The following is a 27,271-nucleotide window of genomic DNA, read 5'->3' on the forward strand; positions in this document are numbered from 1 at the left end:
AATCCAGGCGACTGGAACAAAATAGAAATCCTAAAACGCTGTTCTTGTAGACCACATGACTTTATAATAGAGCACACATCAACCGAACACTACACACCGGTTTTAGATAGTTAGTCATGTACATATCAAGAGTGCATTATAACAGTATATTGTGCTTTAAATATAGTTTATTGTGCAGGGCGTTTTGCATCTTCAACATGGGAAATGCTTATTTAAAAAAATCTAGCTAAATGTTAATATTAAACTAAATAACATGCCATAACTTATTTTTATGACTTTCGCTAAAGCCATAAAAAGCACTTGGTATTTTGAATAAGAATAAAGAACATGTCATAACAAGACTTACGTGAAGGAATGTGTTTCCTTCCTTCTCCCGATCACCTGTCACATTCACGTGAAATGTGTTTGTGCAGGCGCAAGCTAGTGCTATAGGACTGGTGGACGGTGCACTGCAGTTTTATGGATCAAGATACTATGGCAACTGTAACGTAGCTGGAAGAAGCTACACCTGCGCAGAGCATTATGTATGAGCATACACTTCATTATACTGGTTTTGGCCAAAGAAATGGCGGAAACATGGAACGAGGGCAACCACAGACGTTCTGCGCAGTGCAACGGGCTTTACACAACGCCTGATAATTATCTGATAATTATGTCGCACCAAAAAGAGGTGCTTCTGTGGCGATAACAAACTGAAAGCAATTTCGATGGACCTCAGCCCTTTGAAGAGTGCCGTGAAAATAAGGCTGTAAAATATTTCTCCTTTTGGATTTCTGTAATTCACATCTTATGCTAAAGATTTTGATAGGGTTTATAAAAGACTTGTCTCTGAGGACAGCGACCAAGGTCGTCAAAATATTGCCAACAGCATCACTGTCAGATATTATAAAAGCTGGTTTAAAAAAAAAATGTTATTCCAGCATTTTGGTGAGTGCTCATGACCAGAAGGAGGCAGCACTTACCAACTATTGGCAGTGGGATACTGTTGGAATTCCTTGCAGTGTCTTGCAGGTGCTGGTACTGTGTGATGTAAGCGTTAAGAAGTAGGTTAAAACTCGAGTTTGGTCACTTGGAATACAAATAACATACAGACAGTTATGAAAATACAACCGTTTCTAAATAATCCTGGTTAATAAGAAATGTATTATTTTACCTAATTGTACAGATTTGACATATTATGAGTGATGTTACAACCTACAAAAATGATTTACATTTGGCTAGCATGTCGTCAAGTTACTTATTCCTGACCAGATGCACTAACAGAAGACCACGCGGTGGGTATCCTAGCAACAGAAACCTGGCGATTGGCTAATAAAACCTGTCTGACCTAGTCTGAAACTTGAGAGAAGAGACACACAGCTGCGATTAAACCTCAGAACCAGGACACCCAAGCCAGGTAAGTGGTTCAGATTGCACACCATTTAAAAATTGAGATCACAGGTAGACAGTCAAATGCATGTACATGTAAACAAATTATTCTTGCAAGATGTGAAAGCCTTCAAAAATATTATGATTTGATGATGATGATGATGATGATGATTATTATTATTATTAATAATACGTTTTTCCTTTGTGTTGCATTTATGTAGATCTCTGCATAGGCATAATGAATGAATGAATGAATGAATGAATGAATGAATGACTATATCAAATACATGTGTTACCAAGAGTGGCCAATGTTAAACATCAGAATCTGGTCCATTAATTTACCATAATGATATAATAATGCTGCCTTGACTTTTATTCAGACGTGACATATCATAATTTGTAACATTCAGTCTAAATATTTATTTGTGCAAAGAAAATAATGAAATGAATGCAGCCTAAAATACTTGTTGGTGGAGGGAGGTACTGTATATAATGTTGCCGTTCTTGGGGTTTGGGGTATCGTGGGAGCTGTGGATGCTGTTAAAGAAGTACTGCAGTAGTCAATAGGACTAACACCTGTGTTTTCAGTTACACTGACAACAAAAAGTTATGCACATATGATCAGAGTGTGACTGTTTGACAAGTTAAGTTATCATTAAGGGTGTTAAGTTACTTTTACACTCGTCATGGCAGTATTGTTCTATAGGGTGTACTGTTTTCTTTTGAGGTGCAGAAAGGTATTTAAAAAGTGCAGCGTCACGGTATCAGGTACAACTGTTCTTGAACAAGACATACTGTACGTGTCTATTGCATTCTTAATAATTGCTTTGAGCTGGAAACAATGACATACTGCTTAGAAACCAATATAATAATACGCTTCATTTTACTTTTACTTTTAAAAAAATAATATTTTTCAGGAGAAAAAAAGGAACTGTAGATTTCATAATAATTCCAGGGTATAAGTTTGATCAAAGCAACAAGCTGGAAAATATAGGCAAGGTCATTGAATCAGATGAAAATATGTGGCATCAGAAAATGTCTTTTGTCTCAAATGTTACATTTCTTGATTAGCATTTTAAATCCTTAATATGATTTTTTTTTTCAGGAGCTGAACTGGGGCGTAGCTTGGGGGGTATGGCAGCAGGGGTATGTGGGGTCACACCCATGGTGTTCCGGTTACAGGAAGGTGGTCCCGATCTGGTGAGGGAGGTACTCCTGGAGCGTGGCTGGGTGGAGTTCGACCCACAGGAGCAGGAGGAGGGAGACTGGAACCTCCACTGGCGTTCTTCCACGTTCCGGAACGCGGACTACGAAACCGTTATGCCCTGGCAGAGGCTCAACCACCACCCAAAGACCGTGGGCATAACACGCAAGGACTGCCTGGCCAGAAACCTGAAGAGGATGAAAGGCACTTTCAGCTCCGCCCTTTATGACTTCAGTCCCACTGCCTTCATCCTTCCGAATGACTACACGAGGTTCCTGGCGGAGTACAGCAGAAATCGACTGGCGAACCGAGGGAGGCCCGGGTACTGGATCTGCAAGCCCGTGGATCTGTCCCGGGGAAGGGGAATATTCATTTTTGAGGACATTAAAGACTTGACGTACGACTCATCGGTCATTGTTCAGAGGTACGTCAGCGACCCGTTGCTGATCTCGGGGTATAAGTTTGACCTTCGTATCTATGTCTGCGTGAAGAGTTTTCACCCTCTAACTGTCTACATCCACCAAGAGGGTCTGGTGCGGTTTGCGACAGAGAAGTATGATCTAACCTCCTTGGACAACCTTTATGCTCATCTAACCAACACCAGCATCAACAAGTTTGGGCAGTTCTACACCAAAGACAAAGAGCAAGTTGGTCCGGGGTGTAAGTGGACAATGAGTAAATTCCGCAGCTTTCTACACAACCAGGGCGTTGACGAGCTTCTCTTCTGGCAAAGAATCAACAGCATTGTTACCCTGACCTTGCTCACCATCGCACCTTCTATTCCCCGCAGTCCGAACTGCATTGAGCTCTTAGGCTTTGACATTCTAATCGATGCCAGCTTCAAGCCGTGGCTTCTTGAGGTGAACTACAGCCCCGCCCTGTCCCTAGACTGCCCGGCAGACGTGGTGGTGAAGAAGGGACTTCTCAACGACCTCTTTGATTTGATGGGCTACAGGAAGGTGGATAGCCTTCGACAAAGAGGCTACTTGAGGCAGCGGCACAGACACCCTTCCTATTTTAGCCATCGGTGTATGCAACCATCATTCTCCCCTGTGTTGCTGTTTCCCCGGTTTACGAACAAGCCGAACCCTGACGACCAAGGCGAAGGGGAGTCGCATGTTGATGCCCTGCATGACGACAGTGTAGGGTGCTCCGATTCCCGAGGATTCCCGTTAGTTGAGACAAAGCAAATCGGATCTGCTCGGGAAAATGCCGCGCGTTCCTCCCGCCCGTCTCACGGCCCCCGTTTCAAACCCCGTCCAAAGACAAAGGCAGCCAGGGCGGAAGGGGACAGAAGGGCATACCCTCTGATCTCAAGAACCTCAGAGCCTGTTCTGTGGACCGAGACCATAGACTCAGAAGCCTTCTTTGAAAACAGTGCACCGGCTCCGGTCGACAGTGTCAAGCAGCCCTCGCCAGTGCGTTTGTGGAAGCTGCCCGCCATTCAGATTCATAAATACACGCCTCCAACCTACTCGTGGGACCACGTGACCAAGGAAAACCGCAGGCCCCTGTCCCGCGTGGGTGACTTCATACTGACGTTTCCTTTCAACGAGGTCACTCTCAAGGCCTCACGGAACAAGCTTGACGTGAAGACCGCCGCCCAAGAGGTTCAAAGAATCACCAACTGGCTGGCGTCCCCACGCAGTCACGTGGTGAAGCGAAGAAGACGAGACAGCCTAGGCAGGTGCCTGGAAAAGGACAGATTTGGACCGCTGTTTTGGGGGCCGAGGAACCCACCACTCCTCAGTGAGTGCTGCCCCACAGGGTGATTGTGTGCCACCAGAACTTGACTGAACGTTCCTGAACTAACTAAGACAATGACAGTGCTTTCCAGAAACTCTTAGGAGTCAATAAGATATCCATGTAATGAACTATTAAAACTTAATCCTTTTTTAATAAACCTCTGTACAAAAGCGTTGCTTGCTTCTGCGTCACAGTGTACACAGTTAAAGCACAGTGTAAAATGTACTTTGCCCTTTGTTCAGTATGGATTCCTGAGACGTATTGTATCCATATAATTGTCAGCATAGCACAACCCTGCACTTTGACCTTGTTCATGTTCATAGAGGTTTAAGAAGTGACTACACTTTATTTGATGGATATTGAAGAAGATCATTCTACAAAACCAAAACCACACAGTTTACATTGAGTAGCATCACAGATAGCAACATACTGCTATAATTATGGTCATTATAATAATAACAGATTAAATTTAAGTAGCATCTGTATGATTTTGAACTGGATCAAAGAGATGATTATGTGCCCAGATTGAGAGAGCCAGGCTGGGAATCTTGTCAGTGCACCTGGTGACCTCCTTGCATTTCCGCAAGGAATATTACACATTCCCATTTCTGAATACGCTCTATGGTTAATCTTAGCACAAGCACAGTGGCTAAAACACATTTGTTGCATGAGAGACAGGCTATTTGAAATGCATATCTAATGAAGTGAAATCAGAGACTGCACACTGGCATCATACGCAGGTTAGAAGGTCACAAGGTGCATGCCCTTGTGTCTTAATCCTCTATGAGTGGCAACAGAAAGGTGAGGACCTCATAAATAATCAAATATTCATGCTTCATTAGGTTCCTGTTGATACAAAGGTCAAGAGAATGCAGCACCATACTGGTCTTCCAGACGTGAGCTGCGATGGTATTTAACTGCAGTAAACTAGGTTATGTTAATTTATTTTTATAAAAACTAAGATGTGTATTTCGTATTCATGGTTAATTATTTACAGACAGGATATTACAGCCATATTTTATTACGATTCATCATTAAGATAATACAAAATGTTATTATTGTACCATTTTAATTATTTTCATTAACATATACACAGACATTTAAATATTGTTGCATATATGCAACAATACATATTTATGAAAAAATTATATTTAAAATAGTGTATATCGTACAAAACTCACTAGACCTATGGTAAATAAAAAACCACATTCTGAAATTGTTCAATTGATTAGGCATGAAAAATAATAATAAATAAATAAAAATAAATGAAAATTTCTGAAAAAAAATTTCAAAAAAATACAAAATGCACAAGACCTACAATAAATAAAGCCACATTCTGAAATTGTTCAATTGATTAGGTCTGAAAAACAAACATAATTGGAAATTTCTGAAAAAAAAGCACACACCGGACATCAAAACTGATGTCTCTTCACTTAGTTCTTGTCCATGATCATTGTGCCATCGTTGTCCTTAATGCGTACCCTTCCTGAAGAATACTTGGTCTCCTGTCTTCCGTTTGAATAGACTGTCTTCACAGTCCCGTCTGGATATTCTCTTCTCTTGTACTGCGAAGTGTGGATCTCCCGTTGTCCATTGCTGAACTCTAATGTCTTTTCCCCGTTCCTACAGATTGCACACGAAGTACAGAAGATTACAAGATGGATAAAAGCCACTTCCCACAATCACTGCTATGGCTACTGTTGAATTTTGGATGGCAGGACGGATCTTGCCTGGCAAGCTTCACTATGGTTCCGTCAGGAAAGACACTCTCCTCGCGGCCATCGGGGTAGACATACTTGACGGTCTGATCTGGGAAAATGATCTCGCTTGTGCCATTGGGGTGATGTTTCTCTGGAGGAAACAAATGACGGTATGCGCTCATGTCCTATTTTAAAGGCTGAAAGAGTTCATCCTGGATCTGTAAGGCTCCGATAAAGCTCAGGGCCATTCCAAAGCATTTTAAACTCTCACCAATCTGGTTGTTTGGAAATTTTAGGACCTCAAGACCATCTGGGTAAGTGGTGTGGGTCGCCTGTGCATCAGCGTAATAGTAAACCTATCATTTAAAAAAACAAAGTTGTTTAATTCCATAAAAAACAAGTTGTAAGAGGAGACCGAGAACATACCCAAGTAAACGTCCGGCCTACCTCCTTCTCGTCAGCCAGAATCTGCTTGACGTCGCCATTGAAGAACGTGACCGTGATCGACTTCCCGTCTGCAGAGATCTCCTTTTTTGTTCCGTTACGGAATACGACGGTGCGACGGCCGTTTGCGAAAAGCCGCTCTATCTGTCATGGAGCCAAAATGCATTTTAGAGGCTCATGATTCTACTGTGAAATAACCCACTGTAATAATGTGAAAGTGTATTTCAGGGCTTGTTCAGCTCCCTGGTAAATTGTAAGGATTCCTACAGGCTACTTCAGTGATCTAGTTGCATGCTAAAAGTATGAGGAAAGAACAGTTAAAGCGCATTCACAGAAATTCAAGACAAGGCTTGTGCAACAGGTGACAATGAGCACATTTACGATATCACACATCTTAACTTACATACCGTGCTTTGTCAATAATGCTAATTGCTGTGGATAACATTACATCAGCAGAGCTAACAGGTACATAATTGTATCCGGGTTCTAGAATTTCCTACCTTGCCATCTGGATAACGTATTTCCTCCCTCAACTCATCGTCAGGCCCCTTGTGCGCCACGTTTGAAGCTGACAACCTCGGTGCGTCAGGATTGTGTCTGGTTTCCTGAGTGCGAAAGCAGTGTGTCTCCAATCACAGCAAACGCCATTATTTAGTGTCCATTTCACAAAGAGATTTAGCCTTGCCACAGTGCGAGAGACCGAACTGAAGGACATCTTTCTTTTTTATTATTTTCACTGATTTATTTTAACCTAAATTGAGGTTGGTTCATCCGATAAAAAATATGTCATTAAAATATATTAATAATATGCCCAAACAGCTTGGTATACAGTGCATATGACTGGAGTGAAGGTGAATGGGTGATGTTGCGGAATCTCATGTGGAGTGAGGTTCCATTCGAGTAAAGCCACAAATTCGTAATTGCCCCCATTAATTTCAATGAGAGCCGATTCTTCGCGGCCACAGAGCACGCTGGAGAACGGATGTGTGGCTCTGCCCTTACCCTGTGTTCAGGCTCTGAGGATGCCGATCTCCTCGCTGTTGGCGTGCGTCTGCCGCTGTGGGCGGAGCTCTGGCACCTGTCAGCCCTCGGCATTGGTGGGTGCTCCCCTTGCCCGGACACGCCCTGGACCAATTGTAAGAGCTCAGGCTTCGCCCTCACGGTATAGCACCCACATATCCCTCAATCTTAAACAGCTAAAATGGCTGACAAAATGTACTTTTCAAAAACTTTGTCTTAGCTCATTTATGTGGAGCTGCTCAGTGGCCAACAATAGAGGATTGTGGTTGTACTGGGCAGCTCCCAGGTGTGAATGTGTATGAGTGTGAAGCAGGGCGTTGCTGCAAAAGAGCATCCGTGCTCAGCGAACCTACCCTGGGTAAATAGTTTAAATTAAAAAAGTTTAAATTAAAAAAAATTATGCTTCACCTGCTAAGGTACAACATAGCAGCTTACTCATAGTGCAGTGGGTCAACCTACCCGGTATAAATAAAGGTTAATGAATGAATACCTTTTCTTTACGGCTGCTGTGCTGTTTGGAAGAGGGTCTCTCAGGACTGCAGGGTGTCTCAGTATCCTGAGAGCTTCCAAAATTGGAGGACTGCTGTCCTGTTTTGGGAAAAGGCTGTTTCATTAAGGGAAGACATGGAAATTATGAATGATATTCTTTAATATGTATTCATACTGCATGCTTTTTTTTTACCACCACACCAGGCCAATGTAACAATGCTTACTTGTGGAAGGTGATGCAGGTCCCTTTGTCCTCTGAGCATTTGTGTTGAATTGAGCAATCGATGAAAAACAATGGCAGGCAAATGGAAGGAGAAACAAGAAAAAGTTTCTACATAAAATCTCTATTCTATATGCATCTCTTTTAAAGGTTGGTACCTCCATAGCATTGTAACCTACATAGAAATGCAGACTGAGAGAACAATAGCATAATGCTGGAGGCTCAGAAACCACCCTGAAGCATTTAAAAGTGCTCTCTGATCCTATCTATGTTGCTAAGTGAGGGTTAAAATATAACATCCAACCCAAAACAAGGAAAATGAAAATGAAAGTTAATGGTTTTATAAGCAGCAGTGAATCCTGTCTACTCCTGAAATAACCTCTATCTGATGGTTTTCACACAGCTTAAATGAGGATCTGAGCAGACAGTATAGGATTCTGACACACAACTTGCTCCATGTATTACTGAACCTGCCTTCAAAATGCTCGTAAATTAGAAACGAGATAGAATGAAAATGTGAAATCAGAATTTAACACTTATCTCCTGTAAAAGGCGTTGACCATATTCATTGCAATCTTATGAATAAATAATGCTGACCTTTACCTAGAAAGTTGACAGTGCCCTTTGTTACACTTAACTATTATAAATTATTAGTGGGTGCTTGGAAAGCACTCCCAAATGCAATTCACACTTGCCCAACTCAATACAAATTAAATTTAGCCTAAAAAGTTGGCTGATGGGTGGCATTTCAGGCCTCATAGACAAAGCCAAAAGGTAAAATCCTATTCTAACATGGGGCACTAATGAAGAGAAATACATGAAGTTACAGTATGAATTGTCTGCTGATACAGTCATCCGTTCATAAAATTAAGATACCTGCTTCTGAATTAAGTCTATGAGTAAATAATATTAATGTAAAGGATTGTCACAATGTCATATGAATATAATTTGGGAAATGAACTGTGGAAATACAAAGAATTTTCATGAAAATGTCTTGAAAGAAAAATAAAACTCCACATCCAACTTGTAGCACTAGTGACTAAAAATTAAGCTTCTTTTTTTTTTAGTATATACCATTATATAAAAACATAAACAGAGTATTATTCATTCATTCACTGAGAAAAGAATGTGAGAGCGTCCCTACTGAGTTAGTGGAAATGGGCGCTGCCCTCTTCTGGATGGGAGGTCTGTTGAACACCGGCGTGCTACTTCGGGTGCGGGGAGCGGGTGGACCTTTGTCAGATAAAGCCCCGGGCACTGATCCCACAGATTCCCTTCGCTCTCTCCTCTGCACGAGAGCAGAGTCTCATAACAGTTCCCACAATTCATAACATAATTAATGCAACAAGCCAATCATGTCAAAGGATTTATAAAGTCTGCCCCTGAATCTTAACTGAATACTTCCTACTTTTCTTAACATGGTGCTTCTTTTTCACTGCGATTTGGACTGCTATCAAGTGGTTGTAATGCACATGCAGTTGGTTAATACAGCCACTGAGAGGTGCCCTTTTGCCATATTAACTTAAGGCGAAGCACAACATCTGCCTGGAGTCAAACACAGCCAGTTGTGTTTTTGTTATACTGTCAGAGTCATAGGCGCAAAACTATGAGGCACAAGGTCACCACATTGTCTTTAGCAGTTGCACAAGTTTGAAAAATCCCGCTTTAACCGATTGTACAACAACAGCACCACATAGGTACATTCCAAAAGAACATGCCCTAACACAGTAAGTAGCAAGTACAAAACCCCAGGTCTCTAACCTAGTTTCTTATCTCTGTATCATTTTTGAAGGCTCAACTAGCTTCAGTTTCTGAGCTGCACAAAATGGGACCAGTTTTAGCTTATACCAGACTGGAGCAGCAAACATTCTCGCTCAAAGCCTTGTGTTACAGTTAACTGGACTTAAAATTTCAATTTAAGGATGCAGATTTGTTTCTTAGTAAAAATTAAATTATATAATTTTGAAATAGCACATACAATTATGTGTCTTACACTCGCTTACACAGGGAGTGAGCTTTGTCATGGTTTTTAAATATAATTTAAAAAAAGGAATATGTGTCTTATATTTGGATGCATATTTATTAATTTTAGCCAACAAAAACAGCAAAGACCTCATTGAGACTGGGGCTGCTCTGTATTATCATTGTAATGTGCCATTTTTAAGGATGAGCATCCACATAGCTCAGTAAAGGGCGGTACCTGGCCCTCAGGCTTTGCTGATGGCGAACTGTCGACCCGCAACTTTCTTCCGACAGGGGTGCAGCTGCGACTGGGGCGGGCGGAAGTCCTCTCCTCCCTCTTCACCTGACAGGTGCCCGAAACTACGGCTTCAGACAGCTCAGTGCAGCAAGGGAACAGGTTTAGTAACTAAATGCACGATTCTTGTTTTTCACTTCTGTAATCCTGTGATGACCCTCTGGTGGCATTTAACATATACATGTACATAAATTTTGTCAATAAATATGAAATGTGAAACGGCACATTTAATACATTGGTACAAATACTGACATTGAAATTTAACAGCCGTGAAGAGGATTGTAACTTGTGCGCATTCGTTTTCATAATTATCACAAACTATGTTTTCTCACCATGGTCTCTGTTCTGCTGTGAGGCCTGGGCAGCATGTCGTTAGTCCTCCGGGCCTCTTGGTGGTGTGCTCCAGAAACAGTGCACTCTCTTCTCAGCTCCGCATTCTCTCTGGTCACGGCCTCCAGCTGGTCCCGCAGCCGCTCGTGAGTCAGCTGCCAGTGGGACTCCCTCTGCTTGAACTGCTCCTGCAGGGCCAGCATCTGCAGCCTCAGCTCCTGAGTGCACACAGTGAAATGTACTGATTAGTACACACTTTACCAACATGGCACAAATGAGTTTTTTTTTATTGCACAACAGAAATACCAGGTTATGCTGTGTGGCCCCCAAATTGATAAATGTATCACAGGTACGACTCGAGGCTCTACAATCCCACATATGTGCCTGACACCTGATATTATCTGCCTATGACCGGAAGTCTACAGCAGTGAAATGCAATTGGTTTTATTTTCCCTTGACTGGTGGGTTTCCCCTGTTACCACTGTAACGGGTCTTCCCAGTGACACGGCAGTTGCCCATTGGCTACCATTACTTGCCAGTGAGAGCTACACCTCTCCTCCAACCTGCGCTTCTCACCTGTTGTGCTGTAATGTGTTTAAAAAAAAACAGGCACGGGCTCACATGCAAGTACATACACTCCAGCTGCAGTTTACCTTGCATTGATGTGGGTGACAGCGCTAACCTTGTTAAGTAAACTGCCAAACTCAAAATGGAGTGAAGAGAACTGTTCTAAAACTAGATTAGATTTAAAGTTTATCAATTTTGTTCATTTACACCACAGCCCTACATATTCAGTTTCACTACTTTAAATTGTAGATGAGTGTAATTATAACATTACGATGACAATGATATATACTTTAACACATGAGTATTTGCCTACAGTACCTGTAAATCCATATTAGGGATTACTGGTTCTTTCCTTGAAACCTGACTTTCATTGAGAGCGCATGTGTGTCCACGTTCACTGAGGTCATCTCTTTTTTCATACTCAGATCTATCCATTTTCTCCCTGCTCAAAAAAAACACCAATAACATGCAATTAGTAAAGCCTCTCTTGCAGCTACCTGCTAGGTACTTTTCCATCAGTCATCTTAACCACAAATGTGTATTCATGTGCAAAGGATTAACCTACTTTGAAGTTAACTGCAGAATACAATCGACCTGACAATACATAAAAAAACCTTACGGCAAATAAGATCTATCTACAAACATCATGAGCTACCTATTGGAGCATTTAATGATTAATAAATGAACTAAACAGTAAATATATACTGAAATTACTATGTTTAGGCGTGTTGTTGTGTTCTTTCTTGGTTAGTCTATTGAACACACTTCAAGAGCTGGCTAAATGTTTTCAGTTATGTAATTTTACCCTTTATCTTGAAATGTTGACTTTTCCTGCGTCACTGACAATGTGGAATTACTGGGCGTATGCCATTAACGGCATTTCAGTCACACTGAATGCTGGGGTAAATATTTAACTTATTTCCATTCGATTCAATTCATGGTTCTTTCAACAATATTGCAGGTTCACCTGAGAAACTGCAAAGCTTTGCTTTGTTCTTCTTTCATTTTTTCCAGTACTGCAGCATGGTCCATTTCTGCTTTGACTCTCAGGATAGGGTCCTTCTCATGTCTCAACATCAACATGGATTCATTTCCTGCATAACAGAGGACTGTCAACACTAAGGCCTTTAAAGTAAGATGCCATAATACAAATGCATATTCACAGCCATTAAAATAAGGGTTAATTTAAATGAAATGATGATGTGGAACTGGAGTAGTTTAACATGCATGTACACTCACCACACTGGCTGTCCCCGGAACCCAGTGACCTATCACAGCGTGCGCTGTGAGCCGGTTCTTTGATTTCGGTCTTTGCAACGGGGAACGGGCTCGGTACGAGCTCTGCGGTGGGAGGGGGATTCGGCTTCCCCTTGGCTCCACGTCTGGCAGGGGCCTGCCGCGTACGGGCTCTCCTCTCCACGGCGGCTTTCCCAGAATTCTTAGCGTGCGGCGGCCGAGCCGCTGCTGTCCGCCCGTGTAAGGCCACAAGCTCCTCTTCGTCGCTGCTGGAGCTGCTGCTGCTGCTGCTGCTGAGAAGCTTCTGGAGGAGGGCGGGGCCGTGAGGGCCGCTGGGGCCCCGGGGCCCTTCTGCCTCGCTAGGGGCATCGCTGGCGTAGTCATCCTCAGACAGGTCCAGGTTCTGGTCCTTGTGTCCCGGCGTAGGCGGGGCCTGGAAGGCAGCCAGCTCGCGGGGTTGGCGCACGGGGTCCGCCTCGCTGCCGGAGCTACTCGGGGGCGGAGACCGAGGAGGACCCCCATTGGTCTCTGTGGCCAGGCCCCTCCCCTCCCAACCACCCTGGGTGTCACTCATCTCATCCCTGCAAACTGTCGCAAGGCTTGATTCTGCAGAAATCCTTACAATGTGGTCGTTGACTTTTTTGAACCCGACGCTTGGTCTCAACGGGCCAACGTGAGGACTGTCCTTAGAATGATGCCGGCCTCTGGAGGAAACCCACTCCCTGTCAGACAGGTCAAAGGACTGCGACCTCTGTGACTCATTAGTGCCCCCTGGCCTTTGAGTAGTGCCGGTGCAGTCCCTTTCAGCCACACACAGGCGTCGGTGCAACCCCACGTCATCAGGTATTTTCGTAGGAGGAGGAGCCTCCGTTGCACTATAGTTCAGAACAATGCTTTCTGCGGAATTGCTCTGCGGCGTTACCTCAAGTTTGACATCGCTCTCCGGTTGAGGAGCGAGGTCTGCTCCGATTCGTTCGCTTGACCCGTCGGCCGTCATCAGCGGGGCCGGGCTACCCCTCGCCTGACCGGGAGGGGGGTTTCCGTCCACCTCCCCCTCCTCCACGTTGTGCAGACAGGGTGCCGACAGACGTCTCTCCCGGCCCGAGAGACTCACTCTCCTGGGGGGAGGGACGAGGGATGCTCGCCTCTGGCCCCTCTGAAGGTCGTCCCTGCTTTTCTCAGTCCGGAACATTCCTTCTCCTTTCCTCAGGAAATACTTACTTTCCAGCGCTTGTACCTCTTTCCTTTCCTGCGGAGGGAAGATTAATGTCACACCGGCATTGGGAAGAGTCAGAATGCAGATGGACAGCTGGACAGACCCATGTCCCCCCCCCCCCTCACCCCCCGCTCCCTCCCCTGCCCAAACCCCAATCAATAAAAGAATGAAGGTGACTTGGGTGCTCACTGGTCAGAGCCGTAGTTATTTGCCAGGAACAGTTATGGAGGGAAATATTTTCTCTGAAACCTTTCAATACCTGTTTTGATACCTTTCTCTTTTGATACCTGTTTTTCTTTTTGCAGAATGTCTTGATCCGCTTTCAGCTGTTCTTCAAGAAATTCCTCAAAGGTTTTCTGCCGCACTCCGACTGCAGGTCGAATGGGTCTAATACACAGACGTAAATATGACAATACAAAGACGTCCAAGTTGACTCACACTGTGGACATTTGGGAAAGTACAGAAAGTTTAACTTTGCATAAATGGTGTTAGCTGGAACTTTAATTTGTTTGTAAAGTACCTCTCCTCAGGGTTGGCTGGAGGCTTTCTCCTTATCCCAAAAGGAGTGATGGGACAGAGGTCTTCACCCACCTCAGGGCCTTCCTCTTTGATAGGAGAGAGGTTTCTGAGATCTACCTCATCCTTCTCAGGAACTGCCTCATCTAAAACACGAGATACTGTCAGGAAAAAATAATTTGTGGTTTTCGGGAAACCTTGAGCAATCAAAACATAGTACCAAGACCAGGGGCGCTAAAACAGAAAACTAGTTCATGCACACCTGCCAGGCCACGCCATGAGGGGTTATGCTCTTATGTGCAAAACACTTTTTGGGCTTATGACCTGTTCCAACCAAAAGTCCTGCACACACATCCAGACAAAAGAGGTAGCAAACATGCCATGAAACAACGCCATGAATCATTATGCAAAAATAAATGTTGCGACCATATTAGGGCAGGGCTGAACATGGCCGAGAACCAAAAGCCATTGCAATGCAGTTTTTACACACGTAAGGTCATGTCCATGCTTAACAAACGTGCAAGCACACCGTTAAAAATGCAACAAGCGTAATGGAATGCAGTACTCACGGCACATACGTGCCAAGAAAAATAATGTATAAAGTGATGAGAAAATATAGCAAATCTATCCAGTTCCAGAAACTAAATGTAAGAAAGAACACCTTGTTACTTTGGGAAATAACCTGTGAGCTAGGTTTCATTGTGGAGTTAGTCCTCTTATGTTGGATTACCTAAGGAAACAAACAAAGAGTGATTCATGATTTTAACTTTTTAAGCAAACTGTGAGCTATAATGTGTGTGTGTGTGTGTGTGTGTGAGAGAGAGAGAGAGAGAGAGAAAGAAAGAGATAGAGTGAGAGTATGTGAGAAACTGAAAAACAAAACCAATGTGCATTCATCCACTTTGGCTTGAATGCCTGTTCCATGAAGAGTCATGATATCAGATTTCAGTAAAGTTTAAAGTTACTGCATACACAATTTCTGCATAAATTGTATGAAAACTATATTTTCCATTTAGAAATAAAATACTTTTGAAATGTTGATCAAAACATGGCCTAAATTTTACATTTGCGCTGTTTCAAAAAAAAGAAAAAAAAAGCTTAAGAATGCAATACATTCTTGCCCCTGAATGCAAACCCTCACACCCTCCCCCCCTAAAAAAAAAAACATCATCTGTTTTTTTCACCTGAGTTAAATCAAAAAATAACTATGAAAAACAAGAGGGATTTTTTCATGAATTCTTTTGCAATTGCATTTTGCCCGACGCTATCAATACACAGAAAATTAGGGTTTTTTCCTCCCCAAAAACACTTTTATCTTGCTCAGAGAAGGATTAAAATCAAAAACCCGCAATGGCTGGAGTCACGCTAGTGTATTATTAGATCACAGTTCCATACGGTCAGCAAAAAAAAAAACAAAAAAAAAAACTATGTTCCAGGGAAGTTAACCAAAATCCTTCAGATTTGCTAGCCAATGATCATGTCCTCAGCATGGCTTGTCAACATTCTGCCGCCAATCAACTGCAGCTTGTTGGGACTGGCCTTCCAGAATTTCAGGGAGGTTCTCAGGAAGCGTAACAAAAAAAAAAAAACTACAGCCCCATTTCTCCTTTATTTTGTCATCACAGTAAAAGGTTCTTTTTTAAATTTTTTTATTTCTCATAAGAGTATAACCGGAGTAGTTTTCATTGATTTTTGGATCGATATAAACTGTGACACTGTGTTGACAGCACTTTGGGTATTTTGCAAAGCATGAGGAGCATATGCCTGGAACAGCTTAAAATACAGAAATGAGCTGTGTAGGTTTTTATTATTATGTTTATATTATGCTTTGAAAAATACCCAAAGCACAGTCATCGCAGTCTCACAGTAACAGTTCATTTCAAAATGTGTCTTTGGCACCAAATGGGGGGCTGCACATTTCCAATTCCCACCTTAATTTGTAATGTCCAACTATCTACAATGGCAGCCGCCTTCTGAAGCTTCTTTTCACGCCACAGACGATTGCAAACTTGCTTTCATATGCAGCTTTAATATTAAGGCACGGGCATCCGGTCATGCAGCTGGGGGGCGCTAGATAGTGATGAATGCGGACCTCTGACCGACTGAACACTCCCACACCTTGGCCGATGCAACAGCCAATGGCACTTTGCCCTGCGTAGCTACAGGCAACAGTCGGCACTGACATTATTCACATTCCTGCAGCTGGAAGATATGATCTCTCTTTCAGCTGCCAGACACATTTCCTGCACTTGCCCTGCATTAAGCATGTGAGCGTTGTCAAATGTGGGAAAAACCATTATGTCTTAAACGAGACCCTTGGTAATCACTCCACGGTGATTAATGACTGATTTATTGCTTGCCATAAAACACAAGGAAGAAGAATGAGCAAAACTGGGTTTCGCAGAAGAGGAATGAAGTCAGACTACGGCAGTGTGTTCTATGAGCAAGCGTGTTTTTCTGGACGAGCTGCGCGGGATTGGCTGCTTATCTCCTCAGCGAGTGGTGACATGCCTCTCCAGGCATGGGAGGTACTCCCCGCCAACAAGTCAGAACAATTCCACACCTCTGACGGCCGTGAGTCATTTATTACTCTGGGAGCAGGCACAGCGCTCAGTAAGAGAGCAGTCTGCAAACGGCAGCAGTCCTCCGATGCTTCCTTTCCCGGCTGCACGCTCCTCTAAAGCTCGCAAACCTCTACTGTGTTTACCGACTGAAGAAGACCACATTTTTTACGTCAAGATATGGCAAAACTCCTTGGACAAATGGAAGGCAACAGCACCGGACTGGCGATTATGGAAGAAGACAACTGCACAACGGAAAACAGGCAGCTGTACGTCTTCTACTCCTCCGTGATGATAGTGGAGTTCATAGTGGGCCTGCCCCTCAATCTCACCGTTCTCTACCTCTTCATCTTCAAGCTGAAGTTCTGGAAGTCCAACAGCAACACAATCTTCCTTTTCAACCTGGTCTTAGCCGACATACTTCTGCTTATCTGCCTGCCCGTGAAGGCCTACCACTTTCAGATAGGGGTGCGACGCAGCAACGACGAGTTCGTCTGCAAGGGGATGCTCTTCATGCTATTCCTGAACCGAGGGGCCAGCATCGCCTTCCTGACCGTCATCTCCATCGACCGCTACTTCAACGTAGTCCACCCCCGAAAGAAGAACTTCCTCAAGGTCCTGAAGAGATCACCTCACATTTCGGTCCTCATCTGGGTGCTCCTGCTCCCCCTGACCATTCCCACCATGCTCAAGACGTTCGAGTGCTGCAACAGCCACGGTCGCGAGGATGACAACATTACAGACACTTTGAGGGAGATCGTGTTTTTCACCCAGATTCTCATCCCCTTCTTTGTCCTGGTCTTCTGCACCGCACAGGTTGTACAGAGGCTGAAGAGGAAGACTGTGGGGGACAGAACCAAGCTTCGCAGGGCTGTGTTTCTCGTCACCTCCGTTGTTTTGGTTTTCTCCATCTGCTTCTTGCCGTGCACTATATCCAGAATGATTCTGCTGATCGTCAGAGTCCAAGAATTTCCCGAAGTTACAGAAGAAACAGCTGTTCAAGTATACGATGGGCTCATGGTCTTCTCCTATTTGGACTGTTTGTTTGACCCGCTGGTGTACTGTTTCTGCAGCACAAACTTCAAAAACTTATACATCGCCAAATTCTTCCCTTTCTTACAAAGCAAAGATGGACAACAAAGAGAGAGCAGTACACTGTCATCAGGGAACACTCCAAATCCACAACGTGCGAATACAATAAGACAAAACAATGTTCTGTAATGCAGTTGTAATGTAAGTAATTCTGTGTGTATTGAATTGATGGATGTGAAATACATGTTTTATAATGTTGCTGAATAAGTACATAAACGTTAACCTTATACTTAGAGTATGTTCATGTATGTACTAGGTAAAAAAATTCCATGAACAAAACAGATGTACAGATGGTTACGGTAAACTTTCTTTCTCATTTTCATTTTATTTCCTATTATCCTTGATTGTGTGAGGAATTAAGTTAGTTAATCTGTAAGAGGTGTACTGATTCAACTCCTTGTCCAGACGGCCCCTTGTCTGTTGTTTTAGAGTGAATCATCTGTTTCACAGAGTCATTGCAAGGATGAATGTTTGCTAACGTGAGACATTAGTCTGTTATTGGCGATTCACTGTGAGCTTTCCTCCCCTAACCTATGATGTCAGCATGTGTAACAATGCAAATTAATCAAGTGATTACAAATTCAGTGACAAATCAGTGGTTTGATTCAGAGCTTCAGAAGGTTTTCATGCTGACATTCACGCCAAAGATGTTTTTCATTAGTGTGCATTTGTTTCCTTTTGACTTTTTAAAAGGCTTTTTTAAAAAAAAAAAAGAACTTTAAAAGAACTGAGTGAACTATATATATTATCATCACACAATGCCTCGCTCGCAGTTCATTAGCCATTCTGCTCCAGTTCCTACCCGAGCAATGGCCTGTCGGAACGGGACCGCCCTGCGCTGCCTCGGGGTGAAATCCGACCCCGGGTGAAAGGGGAGCAGCAGCGTTCGGTGAAACGGCGGCGGCCCCTTTGGAATTCGGAATGTCGCACCCGACGGCGACGGCATCCCCTGCAGGAACCAGCGGAGCCGGCTGGGCAAACCACTGTGCTGAGAGTGGTGGAGACAACATCAGGCCTGCGGGCAAACAGCAGAAGGCACTCTTTACAGCAGTGGTAACCAGCCCCTGCTCCTGGAGATCTTATCATCCCGTGGGTTTTCATTTCAACCCCGAATTTGACACAACTGAACCTACTAATTAGCAGCTCAACGAGCTCTCCAGCTGTTGAATGAGGGGTGATTTGTTAGGGTTGGAATTCAAACCTGCAAGATGGTAGATCTCCAGGATCGGGGTTGGTTACCACTGCTTTACAGCATTTTTTTATTTTTTTGCCAAACACTGCCATATTAGTATATGTCCTCTGTTCTGAAGCAATTGCCTTTTAATAATATACCAATTATGCTGTATACTGAAAACAACTACACTAGCAAGGTGCTGCAACACTTCACAAAACATGGGCAAATGTGCAACGTTTACATATTGTTATATATAAATATATATTTTTTTCTTTTCTTTTTTTCTCAATAAACTGCTGTTAAATATCGTTGTATGTGTTGTCAAATATCATTGTATATTTTTGTAAAGTCTTGTTGTGCGCAATATATTGCAGAATGTGAGCATGTTACATTTCTGTTAGGTTCATTGCACTCAGGGACTAATAACCAAAGTGTAGGGTGTCCCATTATTCGTTAAAATGTCCGCCAAGGATGTAGCTGGGCTATAGGATAGGGGGGTGTTAAATGTCTCAAACACAAGCCCTGGAACACAAGGAAGATCAAAAGCAAAGAAACATCAGTAGGGACACATGAAGAGACAACCACTTTGAATAAAACTGTGAAAATTTTACACAAAGAATTGTACGCTGTTCATACTGTGTGAACGACAAGTCAATAAATATGTTTTGCCATTACTAAATGCCAGGGCAACAGAGTATTTTGTCATACTGCATGAAATGGTCAAATACCTGTAAAGGCATCTTGAGCCTGTCCATTTAGCAAACACAACAGATAACAGTGAACATCCATAATATTTTCTTTATGAAAAAATTGTCCATTATCATCAATAAATCATATAAAGTAACATGCAACATGAAAGAACAAAATGGTGCCAGAAATTACAGAAATGCATCACTCCGACCTCAGTGTAATCACATTGGTGTAGTTTGCACTAGTTAAAGGGATAGATTACCAAAGTATCTGAGGTGTTTAATATTATTTCAGTGTGTATGTTTTTGACTGGCCCAGACAGTTTTTGTGTGTGATGACATTTACAGAAGTCTCCGATAACCTGCTGGCTTTTTACAGTGGCTGGTAATTGGGACTTTACATTGAGCAGGTTGTATTGTTATCTTGACAGAAGCTGTACATATGAAAAGTTGTTTATTTCCAATTAGAAACACAATACTGTATCGGTTTTTATATTGTGTTGGTGCTTTTCTTAAGCACAGTGGTCTCAGGTTTGTGCCACAGAAAACATTTACTGACACAATAAAGTTTTTTTTTTTTAATGTACTCAGAGTAATAATGAAAATATTTCTGGTTTTTGAAAGTCATGTATGTTTAATACATTTGCATCTTAATCATACATACATACATACATACATACATACAGCACTGCCTTACTTTACTCTGTGAGTTATTTAACCACTCCCTTTGGTTTCCGGTCCCTCTCATATAAGATAGCTCACCAAACATTAGTTTCCCAGACTTTCACTGACACTGCAGATTATAAAATTTAAACTGGAAACCAAGGAACTGGTTTAATATTTTAAAACTTCTGCTAAAATATCAATACTTTCGTAAATAAGGATCAGTAGGGCATTTTAAGATGAACAACACCACAGCACCACCAGACAACTGCAGAACAGGAAATCAGCCTCTGTATATCTTTTTTTCCTCTATCATGATGGTGGAGTTCATGCTGGCTCTGCCATTGAACATAAGCGTCCTCTACATACTAATCTTTAAATTCAGGTTCTGGAGGGGCAATGGCGTCTTCCTGCTCAACCTCGTCCTGGCTGACTTACTGCTTCTGATCTGTCTACCAGTGAAATCCTCCGCTTATCACCAAGGCTTCAGACGGAGCAAAGAGAAGACGGTCTGCAAGGCGATGCTCTTCATGCTGTTCCTGAACCGAGGGGCCAGCATCGCCTTCCTGACCGTCATCTCCGTCGACCGCTACTTCAGCGTGGTCCACCCCCGAAAGAAGAACTTCCTCAAGGTCCTGAAGAGATCGCCTCAGGTTTCGGTCCTCATCTGGGCGCTCCTGCTCCCCCTGACCATTCCCACCATGCACAAGTCGTTCGAGTGCTGCAACAGCTACGGACGCGAGGACGACCATTTCACCGACACTTTGAGGGAGATCGTGTTTTTCACCCAGATTCTCATCCCCTTCTTTGTCCTGGTCTTCTGCACTGTGCAGGTTATACAGAGGCTGAAGAGGAAGACTGTGGGGGACAGAACCAAGCTTCGCAGGGCTGTGTTTCTGGTCACCTCCGTTGTGCTGGTTTTCTCCATCTGCTTCTTACCCTGCACCATATCCAGAATGATACTGCTGATCTTCAGAGTCCAAGAGATGCACAACAAAGAAGATATAGCCGTTCAGGTACATGATGGCCTCATGGTCTTCTCCTATTTGGACTGTTTGCTGGACCCATTGGTGTATTGCTTCTGCAGTGCGCGGTTCAAAGAACTGTACATATCAAACATTTTCCCATTCCTTCTGCCCAAGAAAAAACCCAACCTGTGACATCACAGTCTGCAGTCACAGCCTGTGCACGGACCTAGACGAAGGAATACCACATCTAACCTCGCTGAGTTCATCTGTTCTTCTGAATGCTTCAGTGCTTTTTAAATACTCCTATAGCAGTACAATATTACTTAAAAAAAACTTTTATCATAAGTATACACTACTTATATTTTTTAAGTAGGAACAATGTGTTACATTTATATTATACATTGGTTCAAATATGTATTTTCTCTTTTTTTCTTTTGCATTGAACACTGGTATGGAAAAGTTTAGTTACTGTTAACTGAGAGTAAAAGTAGGTTAACTCTAACTAATCTCTAACTATCTTTTGATCAGTATTATATACAGTAAGGACAATAAAGCAGTAGTGTGTGATGGAAGATGAACAATTTCATAATTCAATTTCTAAAATCTAGGCAGCCGAAACCAGATTTACTGGTTTTAGCACATGCTTTTTGCACATGCAAACCACTGTCTTTGCCAGTGAAATCAGTAGAAACATTGCTTTTGCTGAAACTTCGCCTACACATTTGGCACATGCTACTATATGCTTTATTAAATCCTACTATTATATGTTTATAAACTCTTCAAAAAGTAAAAGCTCATAATGGTAACCAACTGGCCTGAATGGTTTAATGATCTTAAAAAACAAATATGCTCTATGTTGAAGCATATCGTCTATTGTAATATTTTTGGATGTATGCCTATTATATGCTAACTTGTACTACTTGTGCTTTCTTATGAATTTTTTTTTTTTTTTTTTGCTACGAGGTATAAAATCGAGACTGAAGAAAGCCCCATATTAGCACTGGGGCAGTTTCACAGCTAAAGTAAATGAATTCCAAGGCTACTTATTTATGTTTTATAGTGTGTAGATATTCTCTGTTCTTTAGTATGTTCTTTAGTTATGCACCTTCTAATGTACTTTATTCGCTGTTATACAGATAAGACAGTGAGGGTAATAAAAACAATAAACTCTACAGCTGACATGTACGTTGCAAACTCCGAGAAATGAAGTTGTGCTACAGGTTATCGCTCGATCTTTACGCGATATCCCTTGGAATCTGTACAGTCCCTCATCTGTTTCTGATCTGCCTGCCCATAAACCCCAAGTCACACAGATCTGAAAGGTCCTGCTGATGGCATCATCTGGCATTATCTGGATCATCTTGGTTTCCCGCTCTGATGAATAGTTTAGGGTGGCCTACTTTGTACATTTTCTCAGGTTTAAATTATCGCACTAGGCAATGCAGCAGCACTTGGCACTGCAGTGTCAGAACAGGTGAAGGGAATTTTGCGCAGGACATTGGAATTTAATTCTCTGATTTTTCCAGGGGGTTATGTAGTGAAATGTGCACAATGATTCATTAAAGGTACATACATATCAGTTTAACATAGTTAACACAAAGAGTGATCCCCAGATTTAGGATCATGCGATGGCATGTGAGTACTGAGAAAATCAATTAATTTGCTGGACTTTTTCCACTATTTGAATGTACCACAGATTCTACAGAAAGGTATACAGTTTAAGCTTTCAAATGAGGTATGCAGTAGCTTCGCCTAAGATAGGTATAGTAACCGGAAATGTTCCTGGTCACTCACAGTTAAGTTGCCATAGTTTTTGTGTGTAGGTTTTCGCTTTAACATGTTCAATACAGAATATAAATTTGCATATTCTGAGTTGCAGATAGGTTTAACTCATTTATTTAATGAAGCAATAAACCGGATGGTTTCACAACCTTGGAAAATAGTAACTTCCCGCTTGTGTATTACAAAATATTCCCAATAATTTCAGAAGTACTTCATTATTATGCAAGGATGAAACTACTTTTTTTCCTTCCCAATCATCCTGCAACTTAACAAACCAGTTATGCTTCTTTTTTGGCAAGGTACATTTCAAAACACATCTGCAATGATGATGTGCAATACTAAACAATATGAAGTGCATGGCGTAAAATACATATTGCTGAACACATCTAATTTCTCATTTTGACTTTGAGTTTAAGTATACTGCAGTATCACAGTTATTTTGAGCTTTATAAGCATAAGCTGTCACAAACATGCATAATAAGGCCGTCTGTCAATGACATATTAGTCATGATGCCAATGGATTGACATACTGCGCTTCTGGACTCACCCGGATTCATCAGAGTGAGAAGTCTGTTCTGTTCCTGGACCACTCTTTGGAGGAGGTCCATATGCTGCTGCACTAACAGGTCCTGGTGCCCAGGGCTCTGTACCATTAAAGATAAACAAGAACAGAACACCTTTCACTGTGACATTCGCACCTGCACTACAGTACCTCAGGGTTCAAGGGTAACAGGGCCATAGTTCACATATTTTCTCTTGAAATGTTATGTACACACCAGACGGCGGTGAACATTTTGTTGCACAGGCCAAACCTGTTGGCCATTTTTATAGTACAAACATTCGGAAAGGTGACACGAAGCTCATTTGGCCGGGCGTGACAAATCTACCAGGTGCCCAACAAAGGAGAATTTATGGAAGAGCAAGGTGTATGACACTGCTTATAAGACATTTCCACACACAGTTGATAGAAGGTCTCGTTCAGGCAGTGCGAAGCTCACGGCAGCATAATAGCAAATAAAATCGAGCCCTATGTGGCATTTCAGTGTTTTACTCCCCCCTAGTGGAGAAACCGCAATTTTACTGATGGAAATTGGCAATAACCTTGGAAAAAACTCGCAGTTGAACAGGGGTCCTCGCTGTTTCTTAGTTAAGCAGCAGCAACAAAAAAAGGGAGGACCTCCCTACTGACCTGCAAAAGTGCGGTCTGTAGCCTTGTATGTTGGAAAGACGGGTTGTCTCTGGCCACCACTAGCGGCCGCTGGCCCTGGTCCACGGGACAGTTCACATAAGGCAAAGGAAGCGGCCTTGTGCTAGGATTATTTTCCTGAGGGTCTCGAGGAAGCTTCTGGTTTTCCATGCCACGAGCTGCAATGCCCTGAACATAAGGGTTGGCGTTTATTCTCAAGCAGCTGTCCAGAGAAGCGAGCAGAGGCTGGATGGCCGCGTTTCTGCCGTCGGGAGGGGGTTCCGATTCAGACGGGATGATGACTGCCGTCCATTGTCTTGAGCAACTTTTATCGTGCGGTATTTCTGCGGACATTATTTGTTAATGTGATGGTGGGAGGGCTGTGGGACGTTGTAACCTTCATGTACGCTGATTGATCATCGAAGCCATCTTCATCTCTCCTGTCTTCATCACACTTAAACCATGAGGGGTTTAATGCAAAAAGCAAAGGAATATGTTTTTAAAGTACCGACACACACGAAATAAACGTTTTTTAAATCGAAATAAATCATTTCCTGAATTTGCTATGGCCATGAATTTAGACACAAAACACGTGACATTACTGGAACATACACAATCATTTTCTACAAACAAATGTTTTCACACACTGAACTGGACTGAACATAATCATATGAAATCCGAGTTAGTTACTCCAATATTAACAAGGTCACTCTATAATAATAATAATTTAAAAAATTATTATAAATGAAAAGCTAATCATAATAAATTAAAGGCTAAAGCTAAGTGGAAAAAGTACACTTTCAAGTACACCGTAATAAGATTGAGTTTGTTCTCATGTAACATACAATTGAAGGACTGATCTAGAGAATAAAACTTTAATAAATAAATAAATTCATATCATATCCAGGTAGTCTAAAGCAGCAGTATACCCGCCTAAATCAATTAAGCCTATAATATGTTATTCACAATAACTTGGTAGCAATATAAACATGCTTAATAAATAAAATAATTATCGCAAAGCAAGCCTTACCTTTGCATTTTCCTTAACGGATTAACGAATTATAGGCTCGTGTTTACGTGTTTCCACAGTTTCCAAACGCCAGTGCCCTGGAACGCATAGCGTTTCATCCTAGTTACAGTAACTGCAAACAATTCGCGGCGTCATGTGTTTGTTAAAATAGCAGATTATTACACGTTTACACTTACACTTTTTTGTGATTTTGAAATGTTTCATAAAATACACTCAGCACTGTGTGAAATGTTAAATGGAGATAGCGTAATAGTATTGCATGCCATTGTGCACCTAATTCTTGGCTGGAGTAGCGCCAATAGGCACCGGTTTCGGCGGCGTTACAGATGCGAACCAAATCAAATTCGTGACTTGAACTGACATGTCCCGGATATGGCCGCAGCTTATGTCGTTAGTCAAGAATTTGATTTGGTTCGCATCTGTAATGCCGCTTGTAATACTTTAAAATTTGCTGAAGTCAACCTGAACAAGATTCAAGCATAGACCACAGTGGCACAGCGTCTAATAATAATAATAATAATAATAATAATAATAATAATAATAATACAGGGTAAAATGACTAGTGTTAATTCAACTTAGAGTTCATATGAGACCACTCTGACCGTAGTGGACTCATAAACTCTGTAAGAGTTGATTTATCTCTGAACAGTTTACAGTGTTTTAATAATAATAATAATAATAATAATAATAATAATAAGTATTAAGAAAGAAAGTTGTTCATTTAAAAGGTACCACTCAATATAACATGAATATAGTTATGATTCTAGTTGAGTGGTACCTTAAATCAATGTGCACAAACAGCCATCCACTTTGCATGCACAAAGTTTTACCACTTGCTTTTGAGTTCATGTGGTGTTAACCTTTTGTATTATCACAGAAGAGCAGTTTGCCCAATCGCAATATGATCAGTAGGCATGAATCCCGTAACTAGGCAGTGTTGGCTGAAAGATCTCCTCACCAGGAAATCACATATAAGGCAACGGTAGACTGGGACCAAAGTACAACTTAGTGACATCCCCTAAAACAACTCAAATTTGTTAAAGTACTTTTGAGTATGCTGTAGAAGGTGCTGACTTAAATCACAGCTAAGCTACAACAATCCCAAACAGTGCATGATTCTACTGGTTACGCAAAGCATAGATTTGTTTTATTCAAATGGCAGTGGCCTATTTGTCTTAAAGTTTGATTGTAATATATTATTGTTTTTAGGCTAGTAGATTAGAATAGGTCTAATTGTGATGTTAGGAATGTTAGGAACATTTTTTCGAAAAATGTTGCAAGGGAGTTCTCAGAATGTTTCCAATGTTTCCCAGCCTGTAAAGGGATGCAAACTTTCCAGATCTTTGACTGGTCTATAATTTGTCTGAAATCATTGTTTCTACTAGTTCTATTTAGGTAACACTTAAATATTTAAGTATTTCGCTGTGCTAAATATTTCTAGTTTAGGATAACATACGAAATAATTGAGATGATTTCAGCACACATTTTTCTACTTTAATATATATATATATATATATATATATATATATATATATATATATATATATATATAAATTAAAAAAAACTAAAGATCAGCCTGCTATGTAAATTCTTGTAAATGCTTTGTAAATGTTGCTGTGTTAGCAAAGAAGATACTGGTCTTTTTTTGTTAAATATTAAACGTTCAGTGTTGACTTGAGGCACCGAACAAACAATTTTTTTCAAGTAAATTCTATGTCAGTCTTTTAACCACTTACAATTAGAAATCTTAAATATTCCTTTTATTTGCTTAACAGAGTAATTTTTTTACAGGAATTAGCTTTAGCTGTGTGTG

General features: G+C 41.8%; 3 protein-coding genes and 1 long non-coding RNA gene across 6 annotated transcripts; 2 read left to right on the plus strand and 2 right to left on the minus strand.

The window, feature by feature from the left end:
- The first annotated feature begins 630 nt into the window (after positions 1 to 630).
- ttll2 (tubulin tyrosine ligase-like family, member 2) lies at positions 631 to 4,449 on the plus strand. The gene is made up of 2 exons (XM_035423345.1): positions 631 to 1,396; positions 2,474 to 4,449. The coding sequence occupies exon 2, from the start codon at positions 2,503 to 2,505 to the stop codon at positions 4,342 to 4,344; it is 1,842 nt and encodes a 613-aa protein (XP_035279236.1). The 5' UTR covers positions 631 to 1,396; positions 2,474 to 2,502; the 3' UTR covers positions 4,345 to 4,449.
- A 1,155-nt stretch (positions 4,450 to 5,604) lies between these two features.
- Positions 5,605 to 19,031, minus strand: si:ch211-140l13.3 (centromere protein J). Of its 3 annotated transcripts, none has more exons than XM_035423343.1 (17): positions 18,769 to 19,031; positions 14,318 to 14,459; positions 14,085 to 14,184; positions 12,585 to 13,830; positions 12,313 to 12,439; positions 11,664 to 11,787; positions 10,781 to 10,996; positions 10,392 to 10,529; positions 9,336 to 9,479; positions 8,196 to 8,226; positions 7,973 to 8,070; positions 7,465 to 7,587; positions 6,963 to 7,067; positions 6,466 to 6,606; positions 6,290 to 6,374; positions 6,049 to 6,169; positions 5,605 to 5,941 (listed from the first exon to the last, which is right to left on the minus strand). In XM_035423343.1, exons 1-17 carry the CDS (start codon positions 18,974 to 18,976, stop codon positions 5,752 to 5,754), a joined length of 3,339 nt encoding a protein of 1,112 aa, XP_035279234.1. In that variant the 5' UTR covers positions 18,977 to 19,031; the 3' UTR covers positions 5,605 to 5,751. The 3 variants fall into 3 exon arrangements, with proteins under 3 accessions (XP_035279234.1, XP_035279235.1, XP_035279233.1); XM_035423344.1 differs by having other exon boundaries at positions 10,392 to 10,496; positions 14,318 to 14,474; XM_035423342.1 differs by having other exon boundaries at positions 14,318 to 14,474.
- Positions 16,814 to 21,830, plus strand: gpr31 (G protein-coupled receptor 31). The gene is made up of 2 exons (XM_035423347.1): positions 16,814 to 17,406; positions 21,042 to 21,830. Exons 1-2 carry the CDS (start codon positions 17,055 to 17,057, stop codon positions 21,650 to 21,652), a joined length of 963 nt encoding a protein of 320 aa, XP_035279238.1. The 5' UTR covers positions 16,814 to 17,054; the 3' UTR covers positions 21,653 to 21,830.
- A 565-nt stretch (positions 21,831 to 22,395) lies between these two features.
- On the minus strand, positions 22,396 to 25,583 carry LOC118230377. Its single transcript, XR_004765836.1, has 3 exons — positions 25,459 to 25,583; positions 24,432 to 24,882; positions 22,396 to 23,886 (listed from the first exon to the last, which is right to left on the minus strand). It is a non-coding gene; the product is annotated as an uncharacterized LOC118230377 (long non-coding RNA).
- Positions 25,584 to 27,271: the final 1,688 nt, after the last annotated feature.

Source organism: Anguilla anguilla, chromosome 6, assembly GCF_013347855.1.
Source record: "Anguilla anguilla isolate fAngAng1 chromosome 6, fAngAng1.pri, whole genome shotgun sequence".
In the NCBI taxonomy this organism is placed as follows: domain Eukaryota; kingdom Metazoa; phylum Chordata; class Actinopteri; order Anguilliformes; family Anguillidae; genus Anguilla; species Anguilla anguilla.

What these genes read in the sequence shown, in the direction of transcription:
- ttll2 (XM_035423345.1), top strand. Translation starts at nt 2,503, where the DNA reads ATGGCAGCAGGGGTATGTGGGGTCACACCCATGGTGTTCCGGTTACAG.
- si:ch211-140l13.3 (XM_035423342.1), bottom strand. Translation starts at nt 18,976, where the DNA reads ATGTTGTCTCCACCACTCTCAGCACAGTGGTTTGCCCAGCCGGCTCCG. An exon ending in TTCTGCAAAAAGAAAAACAG is followed by an intron (nt 13,831 to 14,084) that starts GTATCAAAAGAG and finishes TTCCCTCCGCAG; the next exon opens with GAAAGGAAAGAGGTACAAGC. An exon ending in ACCATAGTGAAGCTTGCCAG is followed by an intron (nt 5,942 to 6,048) that starts GCAAGATCCGTC and finishes TGCAATCTGTAG; the next exon opens with GAACGGGGAAAAGACATTAG.
- gpr31 (XM_035423347.1), top strand. Translation starts at nt 17,055, where the DNA reads ATGGCAAAACTCCTTGGACAAATGGAAGGCAACAGCACCGGACTGGCG. An exon ending in CATGCTATTCCTGAACCGAG is followed by an intron (nt 17,407 to 21,041) that starts GGGCCAGCATCG and finishes TCCTGAACCGAG; the next exon opens with GGGCCAGCATCGCCTTCCTG.